Raw genomic sequence first — 22,820 nt, forward strand, 5'->3', positions numbered from 1 at the left:
TTAACTTTTGTAACTTTTTCTTTGGCTTCTACTTTTAAAATGAAACACTTTGAACAATTTGATGTCTTACCTTTTGGGACAGTTTTATTTTAAAGGGAGTTAAAATTCATATGTATTAATCAGTGGAAGTTATACCTCTGAAGATACAGAGGTATCTGACTTCCTTGGAGTGAGTTAGAACAGTTATAGTTTGGAGCAAGCTTTATTGTAGCTAAAGCAATCTTTTCTTATTTATAACTTTAAATTTTTTTCCCTCCACAGTGCTAAGAGCTATTAAGGTGGGAAGAACAACTCAGGAAAGGATTTCCCTTGGTTTGTTTCCCTTCGAGAAGAGAAGAACCTGGGAACACTGATGATCTGAGAAATACAAACACTGATAACTTGATTCATTTTGCGATCCTGCTTTTCTGCCCAGCTGGACCTCGGTGACGTTCTCAATTCTTTCACATTCAAGAACATTTTTCTTCGTATGTGGAGCTGAGACCTGGGAATGCGTTATTATGGCAGCAGTTGTACAGCAGAATGAGCTTGTGTTTGAGTTTGCCAGCAACGTCATGGAGGATGAGCAGCAGGTATGGGACGATGTAAGAAATCATATTTGTATAAATTGGTGCTAGGAATATTATGAAAACATGAGGAAAAAATGTACTGTAAAACATGAAAAAAACAAACATTGAGGTAATTATTGTTGCAGCAGATCTTTGTGCTATTTCGAAAGCTTCCTGTTGCTTCCTGTAACTTGCATGGGCAGGACAGAAATTGGTTGAAATGTTATAACTTCTGCAGTATTGCAGAGACATCCTCCTCCAAAAATGCTTTTTCTTGTGTTGCTGATCTGTGCCAGTAGAATACATTCGTGATACAGAGTTCTCCAAATTCTGGTATTTAACAGCACTTGTAACTTTCCTAGTGTGCTTGGATAAAATTCTGAATAGAAGTCACAGTCACACTACTGATGACTAAAAGGAGCAGTAGATACCTTCTCACTGCTTTTTACAGGTTGATTCCTAAATTGTGTTACTGTATACTGGCTATACAGAAATAAGCTTCAAAGTAATTTAAATTGGTGTCTTTCACACTGAAGGGAAAATGTCTGTTTCTATCGAAGGAGGCTCTCAATTAGTTGTAGATTATCTAACCCACATCCTGTGAGTTCTGAGGCTTCAGTGAAGGATTCCTATTTTAAGAATAAGGCAGCTCCTCTATAGGTGGTGGTTAATAGTAGGGGTTTGCATTTATTAACAAGAAATTAGTTGTCTGGGTGCTGCGGAGGGACAGGCTGAGAAATGCCACGAGAAACTGCTCCTCTCTTTGTGACTGCGAAAAGCATTTATTCTCCTCTTTTTCAAAAATACTTCTGGCTTTATAATCTTGTCTCTGGATTTTCTGTGTGGCCTAATATCTGGCTGGGTCAGCGGCCTGTTTCTGCGGCCTGTTTCTGCTGTCAGAGTCATGCGATCATTTCAATGAACTGAGTGTTGTCTGTCTAAAGTGCTAACTCACTTTTGGGTGGAACTAGTAATGTAACTTCCTTCCCTGTATTTTTCCAGAGCTAGTGGTAGCCTGGGGATTTAGATATGGGAATTGCACAAACATAGTTGAAAATGAGCCTTATTTATTACCTCTGTTTGTTTTTCATTGCTGGCTTTACAAGCCAGTGGGAGAGGGGAGAATTGAGATGGGGAGGGCTACTACAGCGTGATTTCTGGAAGGGGTAGTGCAAGCAAACATGGTTTTGTTCAGTTTAGCTATGCATTCTACCTCTTGCAATTTCTTCAGATGCTCATCTAAAAAACTTTAAAAATATTAAAGAACACTCAACAGGGCAGTAAAACCTCCCTAAACAGAGCTTTCTTCAGCTCCAGAACAAACTCAGCCTTGGCATTTATCTCATAACCCAAATAAATCCTACTCCAGATGAAGCCTAAGGAAAGAAAGCAACCTGTAGCATACCCTAAAGGTGATGAAATTGAAGATGTGAAAGACCAAAGAGACAGAGTGCACAGCAGAAGGTCTGTGGCTGCAAACAGTTGAATGCAAGCCCCTCTTAAATCACCAGGTTGACTTAGTTCAGGTAACAAAGATGCAGGCACGCAGCTAGATGGCTGCATGAAGGAAGAGCTTAAATACTCAGCTGTAGAAAAAGAATCCTGCATAGGGAAAGATTTGGGAAGCTGGAGCAAGGTTTAGGTCCAACAAGGATTTATAGTACAACATTAACCCAAAAAAATAGCTTATTGCTTGCTTATACCTGATTGATCTGCTACTTACAACATAGGAGCTATTGCTATTGCTGCTCCTGAAGTGTTTGAATTCTGGACAGATTGTTTGTATTTAGGGATGGATAACGTGATTTGGGTACCTTGCAAAAATTTTAGCTCTGGAAGGGCTCTGTGTTGGTCAAAAGTGTTTTTTGAGCTTCATCAGTATATAAAAGGTGATGTATGTGTACTTAGATGTCATTTAACTGATCTTTGGATAATTATTTTTGCGATGCCCCCAAAAGCTGGCATTACAAGAACTGTGGTACTTTTCTTCTTGTCAAAGCTTTGCCTGAAGCCCTGTCATGCCAAGAGGACATGGAACAGCTGTGGGGAGAGGTTCAGGGTCTAGATGACAACTATGCTCAGTATTTCAGGGAAGTCATAATTCATGGCTATTTTTTAAAATCTGGGGTTTTTTTTCAAGTCTTGGTTAAACAACTGTAAATTATGAACAGTCCATTTGCAAACGTAAGCATTTAGCCAGTGGCAGGCGCCAGTGGGAGGGACTCGCTCACATGGCCCCGTGTGAACAGGAAAGGCTCTCTCTTATCAGTGTTATCCTTTTCAGTTCAGAATTTTTTTTTTTTTTCTTGTAGCATTCATTTATCACATTCTGCATGTATGGTTAGGAATAAATGTGATGAAAATATCCTTGTAATTTTAAAAAGGGAACAAGTGGCTTACGCTAATGCTACTGATAGCCTGTCTGGCTGCTGCAAGATGTCAGAGATCCTGGTTAAATAGAGGGTTTGCCGTTTTTGGGGGGCTTTTTTTTGTTTGTTTGTTTGGTTTTTTTTTTTGAGAGAGAGAGGGGGAGACTGCACACATAAAACTGGGCAGGAGTTCCTACAGGATTTTGCTGAATCAGTGCCGCTGCCTAAAATTGCTTTTCTTCATGTCTACAGCTTCTCCTCTCAGTGTCTTTTCATTTAGTCCTTCATTAATGTCATACTTGATCAGGACATTCTTCATGTAATAAGTTGGATAGAAGCAGCTACAGAGGCTGGATACACAGTAGGAAGTTTTCAGTAGTGCCAGGGATACCTGGCTGAACCATCACAACCATTAAATTGGTAGCATGGTCCCCAGCGTGACAGCTCTGCCAAGAGATCCTCTCTCAAGTGTCTCTGACACATGTAGCAGCCTGTGCCTGAAGGCACCTTCTGTATCTTGAGGAGCTTTTCTCTCTTCCCTTCTTCTGAGGAAGAGGGGTCCAGGCCCTTAGGTTGGGCCGTGACTTCTGCAGCATTTTCTCATGCCTTGGTTTGCTCTTCCACCTTCCCTGGTGTTGCCAGGGGTTTTCTGAAACATTAAGTCAAGACCAAGGTCAAGACCAAGGTCTACATTTTTTTGGCTATGTCCAGCTCTTATAGAAAGTCCCTCTCTTATCCACTTGCAGTTTTATAAAGACTTTAACAGAATGGTTGTGAGATACATAATGAGGTTGTCTCCTCAGGAAGGCAAGTAGCATTAATGTGCTTCCAGTGTCCCCCTGTGAAACTTGATAAATTCTCAGATGCTGGTCATGGGAACGCCTTCAAAGTCAAGAGGCTGTCTCTGCTGTTGGCACCTTCAAAAAAACCAAAACCAAAGGCCATTTTCTAGTCACCAAGGTCATTTTGCCTAGTTTTCTTTAGTGGTTTCATGTTTTCGCTGGGTATATTCGCATACACGCTGGCATCAAAGGGAGCTGTGTTAAACACGAGCTCTTCTGCAGTTCTAAATGTGTACAAAGGTATAATATATCTTACACCAACAGAGCTATGGGAAGCTTTAGCTTGGCTGTCTGTTGGGATTCAGATGCTTTCAGTGACATCAAGAATATTATAAAAATGCTGATGTGAGTTTTTTACCTCTCAGCAGTCATATATACATCAACATACATTAGTAGTAGCTTTTAAAACAGAATTAAGTCCTTGTTGATGAAATTATAACCAATTGCAAGTGTTGTATAAAAAAGTGATGGTGGTTTCTGCAAAAATGCTTTTCAAATTAGATGTGGTTGCGGTTGCCTGAATGCTTTTCTCTCTGAAAGCATATAGTATATTTGTTCCAGCCTTTCCTTTTCACAACTGTGGTAAGAAAGAAAATCCATACATAGTACCTCTGCAAGGTATGAGTTGGAAGCTGGTGTAACAATGGTTTTGAAATAAAAGGCCACAAGAAGTGATGTTTACTCTGAATCTTCCAGTTCAAAGCTATTATTAAATTAAAGAAAAACACATTTCATGTGTCTTATCATGAGGGAATGCTTTTCTGTGTGTCTCCTGTCTTTTGGAAGCGTAGTGTGTCAGCAAACTCCTTGGACGGTTCAGTGCTGAGGTATTCCCCTGACACAGGGGTTTCTCTGCTTGGAGACAGACACAGTAACTGTGTCAGAGTACGTGTGTGGTGGTTGTTTCTAGACATGGTCAAAATACAGTTTAGCCTTGCAGAGCCGATCACATTTGATCGTACAGATGAAATCAACTGCCGCTGAAATGCATGAGAGCAGCAGTATTCAGTGCCACAGGGAACATTTTGGTCAGTGGTGAAGCGTGTTTCGGTAACACATGCGTACTTGGACTTTTGTAATTGGGTTTCACAGCGGAGTGGTGAGTAGGGTGTGATACAAATAGGGCTTTGAGAAGCTGAGCTGGAAACATGTGACAGTCAGTTGGTTTATCTGTGTTTCATTTATGGTTCTGAAACAGTTTTTTGTGACTTGTCCCCAATAAAGAAAACAGCAACACTGGAGGTGGTTTTGCCTGTTAGGGGCCAAGTCAGCGACGTGAGCATCAGTCATTAGAGAAGGACAGCGCTGAGCCAGAGTAACATTTTTATCCAGAAGCAGCTAATATGAGGCTGATAGTGAACACAGACAACTCGATCTGCTGCTGCAGACCCTGCAGCTATCGAGCTGGTGCAGCAGCGGAAGACGGGAGGAAGGAGCTTCTCTCTTTGATGACGTGGCAGGGAGGCAGCTGGCCATTTGGTGATGAACATATAGGAGATGGATGCCTGCATCAGAAATAGACACTCCAACTCCTCCACCCTTGTAAAGTCAATGGAGAGGAGCAAGCATTTTTAGGGCATGATTCATCCTATAGTTGCACAGAAGCATAAAACTGCGCAGGGAAATTGTGCCCTAGAAAGAACCATTTCTCTCTGAAGGAAACCTGGGGTTCTCAGCTTCAGTCCAAGTGTCTGCACGACAGCTGTCCAAAGTTAGGTGAGATGAACCTCACCCTTAGTGTCCGTGAACTAAAGCAGGATCAGAAGACTGAAGTCTCCTGACTTGTGTCTTCTCTACCTAAAATCTGTAGTTTTTACCTGCGTAGTAAAATACTGAACAGGTACTTGCAAAGCATGTGCTTTGCTTGCTTGCAGGTGACAGGAGCCTCAATAGAGTGTTGTATATAATCCTTTTTTTTTTTCTTTTTTTTGGTGTAGTTAATATGTATGGGTGTGCAAGATTCATAACGTGCATCCTCAGAGTTATGTACTGTAGCATATTACTGAAATTGAGCTATTACTTGTATCTTGATAATGAGGCTGTAATGGACCATCCTCCTTCTAGTTTATAGAACATATTGTTGAAAAAAAACTTTTTAAAATGCATGCAGTGTTTTATTTTTCTTCTCTCTTTACAGTGCTTTATCTTTTTTATTATTGTGGCTTTTATTTATACAAATATATTTATTTATTCTTCCCTGGAGGCAAGTAGGATCAGGGATGTTTGGGTCAGTGAACAGAATGCAAAATGTGAACATGATTCTTCCTGAAGAACAGTGGGAACCTCTTGGCCACTGGTGACTACTGGTTTCTCAGTCCTGACGAGATGGATAGAGGTGGCCTTGAAGAGACAACGTAGAAGCTGTCCCATTGCTTGACTCGATATGTTCCCATCATCTGGCAACGTGATTGCACAAGAGAGCTTTAGCTGGTCTGTCCTTTGTTCATTTTTATTGATCTCCTACCATGTTCATCTATTTTGAAGCTTATGTTTGGTAGAGTAGGTAGGTTATTTCTTGGGGTTTTTTTGCTTTTGGTTTTGTTGGAGTCTTTTGTTTTGCAGACTGTCTTCGATTGAAGCCCATGGAAATACTATTTTTTTTTCTTAATTCATCCTTTTCACCTGGTTGCCCTTTATCACTGTTGTTGCTGAGACATGTTTTATAGAACACAGAGCAATTTTAAGTGGTAATTACTGCCATTTAAAACTTCTAATTGCATTTTCCACTTTTGGTACTTGCATTCCAGACTCTTCCCTTAGGAGAGGCTGATTCCCATAGCCCTTGTCTGTGATGAGCCAGTAGCTCTGATGCCCTTTTGCACTGGTGGTGGTGTGCGTGGTGACAAGACTTTGAGACATGACCAGTCCCTAAGCAAGCTCACAATCAAATGGCTGTCTGTTTAGGTTTTTGTTGTTTATTTTTTCCTTGTATGTTTAAATCAAAAAACTTGCTTGATCCATGCATATCTGTGCTCTTCTGTGTAGGATGAGACCATATGTATATATACTGTTTTTCTCAGAAGCATGTTTTGTGAAGTTTTTGAGTTGTTTTCTTGTTTTTAAGCTTGCAACATTCACAATGTGATTTATTTTGATAGTGAGAGAACCTTAGAGTTACACTAGATTTTCTTGGAGCCTGCTCTGCTATCATCCGCTACAACTTTCTTCCTGCGAATGACATTTTAAAAGACTCACTTTGGAAAATACTGTGTCTGTAATAAATGGTATTTTCTGAAAATCTCTTTCTGTTGAATGGTCACCTTTTCAGAGAGTACACATCTTATTATTATTACTGGTAAGCTTGATTTCTGTTTTCCCAGCTGCCATTCTATACCTGATGCAAAATAACTATTGAGACAGAAGGATGGTGTCTGAAAGCTGATTTAGGAAGAAACGCTTGGGGGAAGTAATGTCAAGTGACTAAAGCCATGAGAATTAGAGAGGGAAAGTATTACCGCACGTATATCAAGTACTCCCTGTTGCCTCCCTTGTTCTTGTAGCAAGTGTCTCCTAAAATAGTGATTTCAAATAGTGTCTCATGGGAAACCTGGTTCTTCTGAGAGCTTCGTCCAGTCCTGACAGCCACAGGACTCCTCCACCTCCAGCTTGATGGGAAGAGCAAAAGATTAAGGTCCTTGCAGCAAATTACTTGCCCGGTATTACTGCCAGCAGTGTTTAGCATTTACTGTGCTGTGCCACTCCTCTGTATTGTCAGATTTTATGCTACGAAATAGTGTCGTGGGAGTCTGGTATTACCTTGTTAAGGTTTGATTACAGGGTGACAATGAACTGGGGCAGATGTATTGTTAGCCCCCTCTTCTTCCCCCTTTCCTCACTCTTCCCCCTTCCCACTAAGGACAGGTGATTGAGAGGGAAAGAAGGACAAAGAGAAGAGAGTTGGAAAAAATTAAAAATGTTTTACTAATGCTACTAATAAAATAGAGAAAATAATACATAATATACAAAACCAATCTTCAAAATCCTGGTGACTGCTCTGGCAGATATAGGGCCAGCACCTGGAAGTCCTGGACTGGATTCTGCAGCCAACTGGACCTGGATTCATTCTGTCACTAGGCCTCAGTTCGCAGGGATGACTCGCAAGGTCCTCTCCTAATGTTGGCCATAAGGAAAAAGGGACGAGAACCTCCTGATCTCCCACTTTTATATGAAGTACCACGTGAATGGGATGGAATACTTGATCAGTTTTTGGTCACCTGTTTTAGTTCACTGCTCTCGCGGGATGTGCAACCATCCTTATAAATGACCTTGCATTCCATTGCTATGTCTGCCAAAACATGTATCTGGTTTTCAGAAAAGTGCAGTTAGTAAAAGGACTTTAGCTGACAGGAAAATCCACTAAAAGAGAAATTTGTTTTTAACAAAACCAGGACATACCTGTGGGAGTAAAATCAATATATTAGATACTACAGTGATATTCAGCTTCTGGCCCACAGTGGGACCCTTCTGCTACTTGGTTTTACATGCTAAAAATCATCTTATTTTTTGGTATTGATGGTCTAATATTCAAGTGATGTGGTATAGGTCTGTTGAAGTATTAATCGGTAACTGGTTAGATGAGACGTAGTCTAACTAATTATTATTTTAATTTTATTTTTTCTACTCCCTAGCTTGGTGATCCATCTATTTTCCCTGCTGTCATCGTGGAGCATGTTCCTAGCGCGGAGCTCCTGCACAACTACTCTGGCTTAACCTGTGTGGATGAACCCAGTGACATGATCACTGAGAACTCTCTGGACGTTGCAGAAGAGCAAATAATAGAAGATGATGACATCACCCTCACAGGTTGGCAATAAAAACGTTTCTGTGCCATGGTTTTGCACCAAGATGGCTGTGGCTAATGGTAGAAAAAAGCTTAATGACAAAAAACAACAGGAAACAAAATTACAGTACTTCTGAATGCTGTTAATTCTGTATGAGACAGAGAAAGTGGCATTAATACTGTTAGCAGATGGCTTGTAATCCCAGCTGCACAGCTGATAATGGTGAAGAGTTTTATCCATCAACAGAGATTAAGACAGAGTCCTACTCAGAGTTCCTATGAGATTTTTCTTTGCTCTTCACAGCATTTGTTTGCTCTTATTTAATGGTTGGTATATACCTAAGTAAACATACACACCAAAAAGCGGGAATGTGCAGCCTGAGTAGATGTACTGCTTTTAGCTTCCCGAGGGTATACAATTAGCCATAAAATGTGCACGTTAGTGTGACTTACTGCTGTAAGTATGCTCAGCATAGTATTCATTCTGGATCTCTCATAATGATTAATGCCTAAAATACAGATGTTCTGTTTAAGTTCTGTTAGGAAAAAGTAACCCCAAAGAGAAAACATTTCTCAAGAGGAAAGCTGAAAGATATACTACAGTTTTTAAAAAAACAGCCCCTCACTGAGTGCATGTAGTTGAAGCATTTTTGCAGAATGAGTCTGAAAGATGGAGTAGATACTTCACAGGGAGAGGATCTCTTTCTGCATCTTCTTTCAGCCATTGGGCTTCACACCTGGCCTGTCTCCAGGGCTGGAGACAGCTTGCTGGTTTCAGTCATGCCTTTGACATTATTTCCAAAGGCGCACTCTGATACAATCTTCTACCACCAAAAGCAAAACAAAAGCTCAACAAAACTTGACATGAGGAACAGTTCACAGAGTAAATTGACATGAGCTGTTCACAGTAAGTGGTTTTATCTGATAAAAATGGCTTTTTTTTTCTTTAGTAGTGAATTATCTGTGAACAGACTATGACCGTACAAATAAGTTAGCTGATTATTCAAAAAAGTTTTACATACTTAAACTTTATTTCAAGTTGAAACATCTTGCCAGCTATTCACTCGCTATTCATATTAATTATTCACACTGCAACTGGCATTTCCTCAGTGTGTTACCTAAGCACCACTTAATGTGGCTGTGTGAAATTTTTCATAGCAGATCATTTTTGTGAATCCATATTCACTGTAATATATTATGTGTGAATTTTTACTAGCATGAGTAATTGTGAAACTCCACTTTTTTGAATGCTCTTGTTAGTGTTGGTTTTCGTTGTTGCTGCTCACATGAGAAGGGTTTGCAAATTGCTGCCAGAGACTGAAAATCTGTAATCCTTGTACCCGATGGTGTCCAAGGGTTTCTGCGATACTTTGGAGAGAGACAAGCACGGTATTGTTCCCATCACCCATTGTAGTTCAGGCAATCTGGTTTTCTTTAAAGGCGAAGTCCTTAGCGAACCAGAGCTGCCACTTTGCAGAGTTTATTGTTGTGAAGGAGATGTTAACTAATTATCTGTTTCACACCCTCCATCCTGCTGGCTCCTGTGAGTGCTGTGTTTTTCTTTGGAACGGGAGCCGATGAGCCCAGGCTGGGCAGGGACCAGCACCGGTGGCTCAGCCCTGGCTTTCGGGCAGGGAGCCATCCAGCTTCGCTCAGGTGGGGCAGAATTCGGAGGCCCAGGGTGCAAAAGCAACCCACAGGAGGTGAGGAAAGGTCACTGTGGAACGCGCCCTCTGTCACCTCCCTGCTTGCTGCAAGTGTTGGCTGTGACAGCAGTTGTCCGCTTGACCTGCAGGGCTGCCGTAGGGGAGACACGGTTCGAGCACAGCTTCCCGTGGGCTGCCTCTGAAATGGGACTAATCGTAAATGAAATTTCCCACCTATTCTGTTTTTCAGCTGCTTTTTTCCACCTCTCTTAAGTTCCCAAGTTCTTTTCTTGGTGGGTTTTTTTGTTTGTTTGTTTGCATGGCATGTTTTATCTCAACAGTGAAACTCATTGTTTTGGTCTTTGAAGTTTGTACCCATCTTTTCAGTCCCTTTCACGTTACGCCTTTGAGAAAGGATCAGACGTTATAAACACCGTACTAATTCCACTTTAAAATATTCATAGGGCTGAAGTTCACAGCAAAATGAAACTGAAACCTCCATCATTTGTGACTAAACGTTACAGAGAAATGCCTGCTTAATATGCAGGATTTGCCCTTTTTTTTTTTAAATTTAGCAGTTTTTTCAGTACCGTCTTATGACTCTGTCATATATTAAACTTCTCTTTTCTCCTGAACTAACAGAAATTAGCAGTAGGCCTCCTGAAACTCAAGCAATTGGTTTTTAGGGTTCTGTCTGCAGAATGATGGAGGCTGGTAGGTTTTTCCGTTTATAGGTTGCAGCTTCAGCCCTTCAAAACCAGAGCTATCACACATGGGTCATTGCTTAACTATAGTATAAATTATAACCTGCAGAAAACTATAAGAACAGCATCTGTTACACGTGAAACCCTGCTGACAGATGGCCAACAACCAACTATGTAGTTACATTAATGCTCACGCTCTAATTTTTTTATAATGAATAGGCAGACATTTCTTAATCACTGTCCTCTTTAAAAGTACTTTTCCCTGGAAAAAACTACGATGGTAATTTATATGGTCAGTTTGTTGCCAGTATTATGGGACTTTAAATGATTAACTGTCATGTAGTAAAGGGTGATTAAGAAAATAAATTGGAACATTTGGCTTTGAATGAAGTTTTATCTCTAAAGAGAATACTGAAGTGTTTGGTTTGGGGTTTTTTCCTCTGAAAAATACAGGGGATAATATTTTGTGCAGAATAAATGCTAGGCCAACTTGTCAGATGGTACAATTTGCTACACTTTATTTACCTTCTTAATGTAACTAATTACAGTTATAAGATGCATAGGAAGGAGTAACTAATTGGATTGTGTAACTTCCTGAAACCTTTTTTGGTTTTTTAACCTTTGCCATGTCTGGCCAGTTTAATTTGGAAAAATAACAGTTAATCAAACTCTGTCACTTTGTGGTTCACCTATTCTGGCGTTGTTTTGAAAGCATCAGGGAAGTGGCTGCACTGAGTCATTTTATAGGGAGGAGGGACAGAAAATTTGCACTTAGATGCCCCGTGCACTGGTCTGAATCAGGACTGTGAAAGTGTGCGTCTTCATGGATCAATAACGGTGCTCAGTAACCAGTTCAGAAGTTATTTTACAGCATTTTGAAGTTGGCTGGCATTTGGCTTGTATGTTTGGTAAAGCTGGTCAGGTAGGAGAGAGAAGGCAAGGAGATGTTGGGTGCTGCAGTCCTGCACAAACCCAGCACCTTTGGTGATCATTCATGATGCTGCAAAGAAACCCAGAGGAGTAGTTAGGTGGAAACAGAACCTCACAGTGTTAATCTGTGAGGATTTTTAGTTTATGAGGGGCCAGTTGTAAAAAAAAAAAAAAAAAAGGGTATGGTTTCAGTTACTTCATAAAGAAATTAAATTATTCACTGCTCCATGTAGCATCTGGTTAAAAACAGTGAGAGTTGTCCCTATAGCTCCCCAATGAGATAATTATCCTCACAAATTTTAAAGCTCTGTTTTAAAGAGAAAATGAAGGGTGGGTAATGTATAGGTCTCCTGAAATACCTGTGTTGTTAAATTATTTTTCAGTATCAGTTAACAGTCAGTTAACAGCTGATACTAAAAAGCAATCGCTTAAATTTAACAGCCAGTTATTCTGCACAAGTGGGCGCCTTTTGTGTTTAATGGATATTTTTCTATTTTTAAGAACTTTAGATTTCTTCTGGTGATACTTTGAGGCTCTGCGATCCCTGTTTTTATCCATAGTAGAACCAGACATGAATTTAAACATGGCTGTGACCAGCACAGCAGCCCTTATCTTGGCCTGGGCAAGGACTCGTGCTGTCAGGAGGTGACGGGACCAAGGTGGGACTCCCAGAAATAGGGTAAAGCTTTCAGAAAAGATGCTGGGCAGGAGCAGGGAAAGCAGGACTTTGGGCAGAGGCTGGGAGCTTCCAGTGTGAGGCGGGGTTTCTGTCTCCACCAGGTGAGCAGCAGAAAGCCGTGTTTGGGCAAGCCTTGTGCCCACGGCCAGCGCTGATTCATAGTGAACACAAATTCACAGTAACTGGGCTATAATTGGTGTGCAGATACGGAGGCTTACGTTTGTGGCTTGCTCAGATAAACAAGAACCTGTAGAGTACCCTGGAAAAAATTAAGTTATTTTTGGGTGTGGTTTTCCTTTTTACCTCCCCTTTTTTTCTTTTCTTTTTTTCCCGTTTTTTTTTCTTCTTTCTTTTTTCCTCTCTTTTTAAAATTTTTACATATTTAAAATAACACTTGAAATCTGATGCTGCTTAGAAATTAACTCCACCACCACCATTCTTCCAGCCTTGACTTTGCTAAAGTGTAACAAATAAGCTGTTTCATCCCAATTCTTCTTGAATTTGTGCCTATATTGTAACTGTCAGTGATTGGAATACCCTTTTAAAATCATAGAATAATTTTGGCTGGAAGAGACCCTCAGGATTATTGAGTCCAACCATAACCTAACTCCAGCACTAAACCATGTCCCTAAGAACCTCATCTAAACACCTTTTAAACACCTCCAGGGATGGTGACTCCACCACTTCCCTGGGCAGCCTGTTCCAATGCCTGACAACCCTTCTCATTAACTAATTTTCCTGATATCCAGTCTAAACCTCCCCTCGCTCAACCTGAGGACATTTCCTCTTGTACTGTTGCTTGTTATTTGGGAGAAGAGACCCAACACCCTCCATGCTACAGCCTCCTTTCAGGTAGTTGTAGACAGCGATCAGGTCTCCCCTCAGCCTCCTTTTCTCCAGGCTGAACAGCTCCAGTTCCCTCAGCTGCTCCTCATCAGACTTGTGCTCCAGAATGTTGTGCTCTTAATGTTTTGCAACATTAAGAGGAAAACTGTAATAACAGACACCAACTTACCCGTGGTAGTTGAGTGGGTTATCTGCAAGCACTGTCTCGAGTGACATGAATTAGTGTCTTGCTGTCAGTAGGATGGAGAGGTGGGCGCTTCATCTCCTTTGTGCAGTACACCACACCTTGTTTGTGTTAGCTCTCGGGTTCTCACTATTCAACTTGCTAAACCTGAAAAATCACAAAAACTTCTTTTCAGCCAGTTTCTAAAGCTGAATTGTCTTGCTGCATGATCAAAAAAGCGTGATGCCTGGCTTGTGACAGGAGTTTGGGTCATGAACCAGGGGCAGCGATGAGAGGAAGAACTACAGCCCTTGTTTTTTCAGCAACAGGGAAATATTAATTTGGCTTGAACCATCTTGTGAAGTCATCTTCTAAGAGAAGGCTTAAAGGGTGTTAGCAAGAGCATTAATGCGGAAGGATGTCAGCAAGAGCATTAATGTGGTTAAGAAACTAATTTTTGTCATTCTGTGTGGATAGACATTTGGCACTCTACACTTTGGTGAGAATCAAATTATATTAATTTCTGTAATTGTTTATATCACTGTTATAGGTTCCTTTCATTAGTCTGGGATACAGATGGTTGACTTCTAGCCACACGGTGTAACAGTGATGTGAAGCTGGTGACCTCTGCTTCTCCTGCTGTTACTCAGAGTGTAGAACTGACTTTGTTCCATCACCTCAGCACCCAAAAGCAAGCAAGGAGGTTTGCTCCTCATACAGCTCTTGCTGGGGAAGGAGCAAACAGCAGCTGCTTCCTCCTCCCCACCCGCAGCACTGAGGACCGGGGCTGCTGCTGCTGGTTTTAAGTTGTGTGTGGCACCGTTACCCAGCTACACTCAGTGGCTTTGGCTGAGCTGGATCATGGTGACTGACCTTCCCATCCATTCAGACAACGCCAGAACTGCTGACGGCTCCCTTGGCACTGCTGTGTGCCTGTATTTATGGTGATGTCCTTATTGTGGTCTTCATTATGCTGGTAGATTATAGGGAAGTTCCTATCCAGATGAAACTTAGAACCAGACGTGATCAAGTCAGCACTGCAGGGCCAAGCACGGGCATGGCTGCACGGGCTGCACTTGGTCCAGCCTCCTCCTCAGCTCCCCAAGCATTCCCCAGGGATGCTGGTTGGTTCTTGGGGCCAAGATGCTCTGGTACAGAGCTCCTGAGCCTGCAAACTGCGTGACAAAATTGTCAGCAGTTTGCTGCCATGTCTCGCTCTGTGGCTTTCCAAGCGATGACCATAGTCCGTACTCACTACCTCCCCTTGTCTCTTTTCACGCTGTTCACCTCCCCAGCTCTGCATTTCTCATTTCTTAAGCCTGTTTGGAGATGTCAACCAGAAGGTGCAGGTCCCAAACTGGCTGAATGTCTGTGCAAGGTGTGGGGTGGAGGGTATCCTCTGGACAACAGGGAGAGTTGCTGGGTGAGTTAGGGGATCCCGACAACCGTCTCTACTTTATTGTGTCTTGGCGTGAGCCTCTGATGCTTGGGGCATAGTAGGACTGAGGTCAAGAAAAATCTAGAAGGTAAGAAGGCTTCTCCTGAGCTCTGTGTGCTGCCTGTAAATCACAGCTGGGTGGAGGAGGTAGGGCCGATGTGTGAATGCAGTCATCTTTGCCCTCTCCTAATGATATGATTGCTGAAGCTGTAAACATTTGGGGTGAAACTGTTTTTTTTTTGTTTTGTGTTGGTGTGGTTTTTTTTAGTTATATGATTGTTTAGTGCTCGTGGGGTGGGTGCTTTGTTACCATGATTTTTATTTTAAAAAAGCAGAGAAGTTCTGCTTTCTGGCATAAACTCCTTTATTCCATGGGAAGAAGAAATGTTCCAAGGTCATTGTATTGTTTTATGGTGCATTTTTGCTTGTTCTGTCAGTCAGTCTTTTTTTTTTTTGACTGCTCCACCCAAAATTCCTCAAAGCTAAACAGGGGGAGAGAATGTGAAGCTGACTCATTACAGGACCGAGAAAGTAACTGAGGTTCATTGGTGTCCTAGGGAGGGGAATACTAATGCAGCCCTTTGTGCTGCTTCAATAGATGCACGTGAATTCCCCAACGTAGCTTCAAATTCTTGTCAAAGGATCAGGAAGCCTGGCCCATGTGTTTCCATCCAACAAAGAGTAATTTCTAAAAGAATGTGTTAAATATTTCTGAAGGTTTACAGTACCAGGTGCTGGAACTAGCATCTAACTTATTTGTCATGTTACTATTCTTTTGAAAAAAAAAATCCTCTGGCAAGGTATTCCTCCAATCAAACCAATGTTATCTTTTTGGACAGCTGTTAGTTTGCAAAATGATATTTTATTGGATTTTCTGGTGTATGGGTTCAAATGATCTTAATTAAAAATTAAGGTCATCAATGGAGCTCATCAGTAGACTGATGAGGGATTGTCTAATAGTCAGAATTTTTGAAAAGTTTGCCAGCCCTCTGTATTGCTTTTGTGTTTTATGTTTGCTTTTCACTGTGTTCCTGGAGCCTGTGCTGTTAGCCATGCCTGTAATCCCCAGGGATTTAAATAGTTTAGGATTCCATTACACCTTTAAATCATGTGTTCTCTAATAGAAGTTCTCTAAAAGAAGAAATTACCAATATTGGGTTTGGTTTATTTTAAAGATACTGTCTGGAATATTATTTGTGGTAGTAATATTTCTTAGGGTGCATGTGCTTGATCAGCAAAAAGAGGGGTTAGAAAGATGACGCAGAAACAAAGGGTTTGTGCTGTTGGTTTTGGGTTGGTTTGTTTGTTTGGGGTTTTTTGATACATTTTGATACATACAAACTGAAAAATGCAGTGTATTAAATAAATGAAATGATTGCAGTGTGCATTTTCTCTCCAGCTTACTCGTTACTACTCATCTGGTAGAAGACTGTGTTTACCACTTCTAGAAATGAAGGAGGAATAAAAATCATGTTAAGCTCTAAGTCCAATTTGTAGCTTGTTAAGAATTAATTTTTCTCTCTTGCTTTTAGTTGAAGCATCTTGTCATAATGAAGATGAAACAATGGAAACAATTGAGGCTGCTGAAGCACTTCTCAATATGGACTCTCCTGGTCCTATGTTGGATGAAAAAAGAATAAGTAAGTTTTTTATGAGAGCAAATCCACCCTGTATTTGCCTTGTTTATTTGTGAAAGAAGCAAGGATTTAGTGCAGCATGGCTGCATGGAATTGGCAAGGTTGTTTTGGTTCCAGGTAGCCTTTGCATACGTATCAGATAGATACGTACATAGATATCAGAAATTCAGTGTTGTATGCAATGAAAGATTTCATTGCCATGCCAGAGGTGAACAGGTAAGAAAAGAATCAAAAATTACAGAGGGATGGTGTGAATGAAGTCAGGTGGTTTAGATTGCAGTGTTTTGCTTGGCTGATAAAGGATTAGTCTGTTTATGTTGCCAAGAGAAGAGAATGTACACTCACATCTGCAGATTGCCTTAAATATGAATAAAAATGTGTGATCACCAAATAATTGTGTTTTTTGCGGGAGTGGGTTGTATCCTTATATCAAGTTGTTCTGTTTTAATAGTACTTCTGCTTGTGTTAAATGCGGGTGGATATATTTCATTATGAACTAGTCTTTTCTCCCATGAAGACCTTAAGTGTCATAGTTTTGTTTTGCTCTATATGTAAATTTTTGCTGTTTAAAAAAAGAGCTTTTGAAAAGTCCTCGTGGCTGTGTGAAAATAATCCTCTTGTCCCTTTCTCTAAAGCAACTATGTTTGGTGCAACTGAAGATGATGATATGGTGGCTCCTATTACCCACGTGTCAGTCACGCTTGATGGGATCCCTGAAGTGGTGGAAGTTCACCAGACCCCAGACCCTTACGCTGAATCACCAGAGACTCCAGAATTTGAACAACCAAAGAAGAAAAAAGGTAAGATGCTACTGGGTAACAGTGGTGTGGAGTAAGAGAGCAGTGGGTGGTGTGCTCTCCTCCTCGGTGGGTGTCTGGAACCATTCCAGGTGTCAAGTCAAAATACCTGAGTGGGCTCAGCTAGAAATACAGCGAAAGTGTTTTCTCACTGGGTAGGGTGAGCACAGATTCTGGTGCTTAGACACTGACGATGTTGCAGAGGCAGCAATGATGGCCTGTCCCCCAGGAAATGAATCTCTGTCTGTTCTTCTGTTTACAGTTTCTTCTTCAGACTACAGTTGCAATACAAGCTATAGAGCTTTTGTTACTGTGAATCCTGAGTTACTTTAGTTAGCTCTTATTTAGCTTTAACTGAAGATACATGATCTGTTCAGAATACTGGATGAGAATGAGGAGCGTTTTTTAGCTTTTCTTGAATATGAATGTTTATTTTTTTTTTAATAGCTGCATGCTATAGTAAGCATTATTCCCACTTGTGTTAGATAACATTTACACAGTGTCCACTGAGTGATGTTCCATCGGAGTTGGTGCTCTGCCAAAGAGTAATGAAGTGGTGATAGCCAAACCTTCTGCTCCTGTTTTCCCACCCTGTTTCAATGTGGGCCCCATCAAAGGCACTGAAGCTGGTGTCTGCAGGGGGGAAAGAGTCATGCAGTGCAGGCAGATGTAAGGGCCCCTCATTACAAGAGAGACAGTGAGGTGCTGGAGTGAGTTCAGAGAAGAGCAACGAGCTGGTGAGGGATCTGGAGCACAAGTCTGATGAGGAGCGGCTGAGGGAACTGGGGCTGTTCAACCTGGAGAAAAGGAGGCTGAGGGGAGACTTGATTGCTATCTACAACTACCTGAAAGGAGGTTGTAGCATGGAGGGTGTTGAGTCTCTTCTCCCAAATAACAAGCAACAGTACAAGAGGAAATCATCTCAAACTGCACCAGGGGAGATCTAGATTGGATATTAAGAAGAATTTCTTCATGGAAAGGGTTGTCAGGCATTGGAACAGGCTGCTCAGGGAGGTTGATGGAGTCAACCATCCCTGGAGGTGTTTAAAAGGTGTTTAGACAAGGTTCTTAGGGACATGGTTTAGTGACAGTGTTAGGTTATGGTTGGACTTGATGATCTTGAGGATGTTTTCCAACCAAAATGATTCTATGATTCTATGGTTATGAGGTGCTTTTGCAACAAATTTAAAAACCAGAACCAAAACACCACCACCACCAAAAACAAACAAACAAATGAAAACCACAAGAAAGTTATGTTTCTGGAACTAATCCTAGGCCTGAATCAGAGCATGAGGACTTTGAGAGGTTCCCCTGTGAAACAAAAGCCTCCAGAACAGGACTGCCGCTACCCAGCCATACTCCTGCCGAAGGAGAGTGCATTTTTGCTCCTACTTTTGCTTCTACTCCCAAGTGCTGGCAGTTGTTATCCGTGAGAGAGAGCATAACAACCTGCGGAGATCTCGGGGAAGCCTCCTGAGCCCTGCGTGTGTCACGAGGTCTGGTAGGGGTGGGTGTGGGTCAGGAAGTCTCCGATTCCCATCAGAAAGCTGAACTGAAACCGCTGTGGAGCAGAGCTTTACCAGCAGCTGCCCCGACAGCACTGCTGGGGAAACTACCGTGCTGTGCGCACTACTGTGAGATAACCAACCGTAAGAGGATTTTAAACTGTTTTTTTGTTTTGTTTTGTTCATGTCTTTTCTTCTTCTTTTTATCGCTGGCTGCTACGTGGGTCAAAACAAGGAGCTGCTGTCTGCCAGACATTTAACTTCTTTGGCTTGATACTTTCATACCCTCTTTCATGTCGTGCTTCTGCTTACTCCCACTCCTTCCTCCTCCCTAGCTGTAGGTTAGAAAACCAGTTGCTTCACAGCAAACGTGTGTTTGCTTTTGACAGTTACATTGGATAGAAAAACACAGAAAAGATGCATCAGCTCAGTGTTTCGTTAACTACTAATTTTCAGTGTTGAGACTTAATGAGGTAGATGGTGTGGTCTGAATGATGTTGAAGTAGTATTATACTTCAGAATGTCCAGAGATTTGTAAAGCATTGGTGTACAACAATCACTGCAAAATATTATTTATTTTGTAGTGCGCTTTAGGATGATGTACAGTGTGTGGGTGGGGTTGTTTTTGGTTTTGTTTTGTTTTGGTTTGGTTTTTTAAGTGCAATCTGTCTTCCTTCCTTCAGTCAGTTTTGTGGCACAGCAAAGGACCATGGTCATTTTACCCTATCCGTATCACTCATAATTTTGTAGACGTGGCTTATAAAACCCATCAGCTAAACTTCAAGGGTTGCATCATGCAGAGCATTGCCAGATAACTGAGCCTGAATAATGGCACCACAACGTAAAACTCCTCCAAGAACATCTTCTCCAGAGGCAATGGGGTGATTTCACTTCCTTTGCTTCTGGGCCTCATTGCTGCAGCAGGAGAGCTGAATCCACCCATCTGCTCCACTCCAAACCTGTGCTCAGTGTGATGCTGATACTCATGAATGCCTGAGCACTGAGCTGCTGAACTATGGATCAGAAAGACAGGAAAAACAAAGGGATGTCAGAGAAAGAAACTTGGAAATTTGCTGTACTAATACCTTCAGTCCTGTTTTTGCTGTGGGAGGTATCTGGCAGTAGGTGGTCACATAAGTTATGTACACATTATACTGTTACTTGCATTCTTACATACATATTTTTTTTTAAACAAAAAACACTGAAAACAGTGCAAGAAAATGTATTGAACTTTTCCTGGTGTAGTATAAAATATTTCATCAGGATAAACATCTCACTTTCTAAATATCACATTCATTTGTAACATGAATTTCTAACCCAAAGTGATTTGCAACCATGGAAATAGGAAAGTGCAAATAGAAATTATAAATTAAATTACCTATACAAAAGTACGGTAGCCCCACATAATGCTTAGCTTTTGCACATTCTTCATCCTCCCTCTTCGTAAAATTCTCTCCTAAAAAGGAATTTAGTGGTGTATTCTGAAAGGTAACAAACTCATGTTCTGTTGAACCAAAGGAGGAAGCGTGCTGATGCTTAATGTGCTTTTAGAAAATATAGTCTTTTAGACAAAGGAAAAAGATCTTGTGTGTCTCTCTTAACTGTTTTTGATGGTATCAGTCAGTGCCTGGAGATTACAGCTCATGATGTAGTCTAAAACCAGCATCTTAAGTATTTCCAGCCCAGATATAGAGCAGTAACATCAATACCTTTCTGTAAATGAGTTTCACATTCTTCACTGGTTTCTAATTTTGGATGGACTTCTGGTAGAGGATTGTCTGAATAGGATGTCCTCAAGTAGTCTAGGCTGAGGTCAGAGAGTCATTTGCTTACTAAAACAGCCCCTAAAAACAAAAGCAAAGGTGAAACGTCATAGTTAAAGGGATTGTGCAGGCCTATTCGTCTTGCCTCTGTAGAGCATCATTTCTTTGAAAATGCAATAAATAGAGAAAAAGAAAAATATTTTTTCTTTAGATCTTCAATTATGACAGTAGGTTATCTGGACTAGAAGTATGTTTTCCAAGTCTCATATCTGCTTGCTCTGTTCTGCCTCTCAAAACAGCAAAGGTACTACATGAATAGTTTAGGTATTATTGTACTAAGGCATCACTGGAAAACCTCGTAAGAGACATTTTTATTTCATAAGAAAGTTCTGAAGGTTTCTTATTGATTACATTACCCATAAATGCTGCCATTGCAGGGGATGAGAACTAATAAAGGAATAGGTTCAATGTCTCATACTGAAAAATACTTCAGCAGGACTTAATTTATTTTACTCCACTATGTTTACGTAGTTGATTTCTCAACATTTTCAAATGAATGCTCTTCATTCTTCCCATCCCTTGTAACTAATTTTTTCCTGTCAGTGTTTCTGACCAGGTAGACCCCCTAGGTTTATGATTTTAAAAACTGGGTCTTCTTTTTAAGAGTCTGTTCTACTGGTCTTAAACAAACAAGTGACTTTCCTTTAGCTGTAGCCACTGTTGTGAAAGGGGTAAAAGACAACAGGACTGAAAAATGTTTCCGTCACGTGGCAGTATCATTTGCTGCTGTCAGGGGAGACTTCCACAAGCAGACAATCTTGTTTTATCCCTAAATTCCATTTTGGTGATGAGTGTACAAGATAGTGCTCTGTGTATTATCTAGCTTTTCCTATTTAAACTTTTGCCCACAGTTAATAGCTTATTCTCTTCATCTCTTCTGTTTTAATTGCTCTTAAAGTCTACCTAAAAAGCCACAGAAATTTCCATGGTAGAGGGACTTTGGAAGAGTGAGCATAACCTGTACTAGAAGTATGCTAAGAATGTGGAGGTTCCAGCCCTGCTATAGAAATTGAAAAAGTTCAGCACTGAATTGAACCCATAATTTACTAGAAATTGGATCCTCTCAGAATTGGGGAAACAAATCTCTTCCCTTTTTAGGTCCTCATTCTTTTCAGTTTACTTTTTTTTTTTTTATGCTGCAGCTTGACTTACTGGTGGTTTATTTCAGGGAAGAAGCCGAAACCATCTCGTTCTGAGTCCCCTACTACAACTCCAAACATATCTGTGAAAAAGAAAAACAAAGATGGAAAGGGTAAGTCAGAGAGTTGACACTGAATTTAAAAGAACATTGTTTCTGAGTGACCTGTAAAAAGAAAACATTTGTGATGTAAAAAGAAAATGTTCACCTTTTTCTTGTGATGTAAAATATCTTGTGTTCAGGGGCAGTTAATATCTCAAGGCAAGTAAAAAATTAGTGCATGAGATTTCTTGGTAAAATACCCAGTTCCTAGGGAGAGTAACATTTGTCACTTTAATAGTGAGGGTTCTTGGAAATTCTTCAAGCTCCCACAGAGGCTGCTGTGTTCTCAGTGAAGTCTTGGGGAGCACTTTCCATTGTGTTGGGGTCTCTTGGGCTGTGGTTATTTTGACAGATGATCTTTGAAAACATTTTGCCTCTGTGTGTGTCTAATTCTGCATGAGGAGCTCACCAAGGCTTCCAGCTGGCAGCAGGAAGTACCAAGCCCTGAACTTTGAGGAAAGATGTAACGCAGCTTCAAGACATGGGCGGAAAACTTGGGGGTTTGATCCTTCTTTCATTCCTCCTGTGTTTAAAAGGAAGAAGGAGAATGAACACCAAATCATTTCCTTCAGACTGAACTGTTCAGTAGTGCCTGTCAGTTTTGTCAGCAGCTCTGTTGCTTTGCTTTTGAGTCCTGCACTTGAGCCCCCGCTTGGCGTTGTAATGGCAGCTTGTGACCCTCCTGGACCCCACTGAGTTCTGCTGAGCTCTGTGGGAGCTGGAAATGAACCTCCCCGTGGCCACCACAGGTGCCCTCACACACGCCAAGGGACCGGGGTGCTTGCGTGCGGGCAGCACTTGCCAGGAGAGAAGCCCGGCCAAACCTGGAAGGTGTTGGCATGAGAATGCCAGACTTTCTTGATATCAAAAGAA

At 41.2% G+C, this 22,820-nt stretch overlaps 1 protein-coding gene across 7 annotated transcripts in view; it reads left to right on the forward strand.

Annotated features, from left to right (window-relative positions):
- The window catches only part of ELF1 (E74 like ETS transcription factor 1), a 90,744-nt gene that overhangs the window by 50,647 nt on the left and 17,277 nt on the right, over nt 1–22,820 (forward strand). For 6 of the 7 annotated variants that reach the window (XM_071805883.1, XM_071805890.1, XM_071805887.1 and 3 more), the window contains 5 exons: nt 262–584; nt 8,388–8,562; nt 16,478–16,585; nt 17,218–17,382; nt 21,876–21,959. In XM_071805883.1, coding sequence (XP_071661984.1) covers nt 501–584; nt 8,388–8,562; nt 16,478–16,585; nt 17,218–17,382; nt 21,876–21,959 — 616 coding nt within the window. In that variant the 5' untranslated portion in view covers nt 262–500. The remainder of the gene's footprint in view (nt 1–261; nt 585–8,387; nt 8,563–16,477; nt 16,586–17,217; nt 17,383–21,875; nt 21,960–22,820) is intronic. The other variant, XM_065846293.2, reaches the window with a different exon arrangement.

Source organism: Patagioenas fasciata, chromosome 1 (genome assembly GCF_037038585.1).
Source record: "Patagioenas fasciata isolate bPatFas1 chromosome 1, bPatFas1.hap1, whole genome shotgun sequence".
Lineage (NCBI taxonomy): Eukaryota > Metazoa > Chordata > Aves > Columbiformes > Columbidae > Patagioenas > Patagioenas fasciata.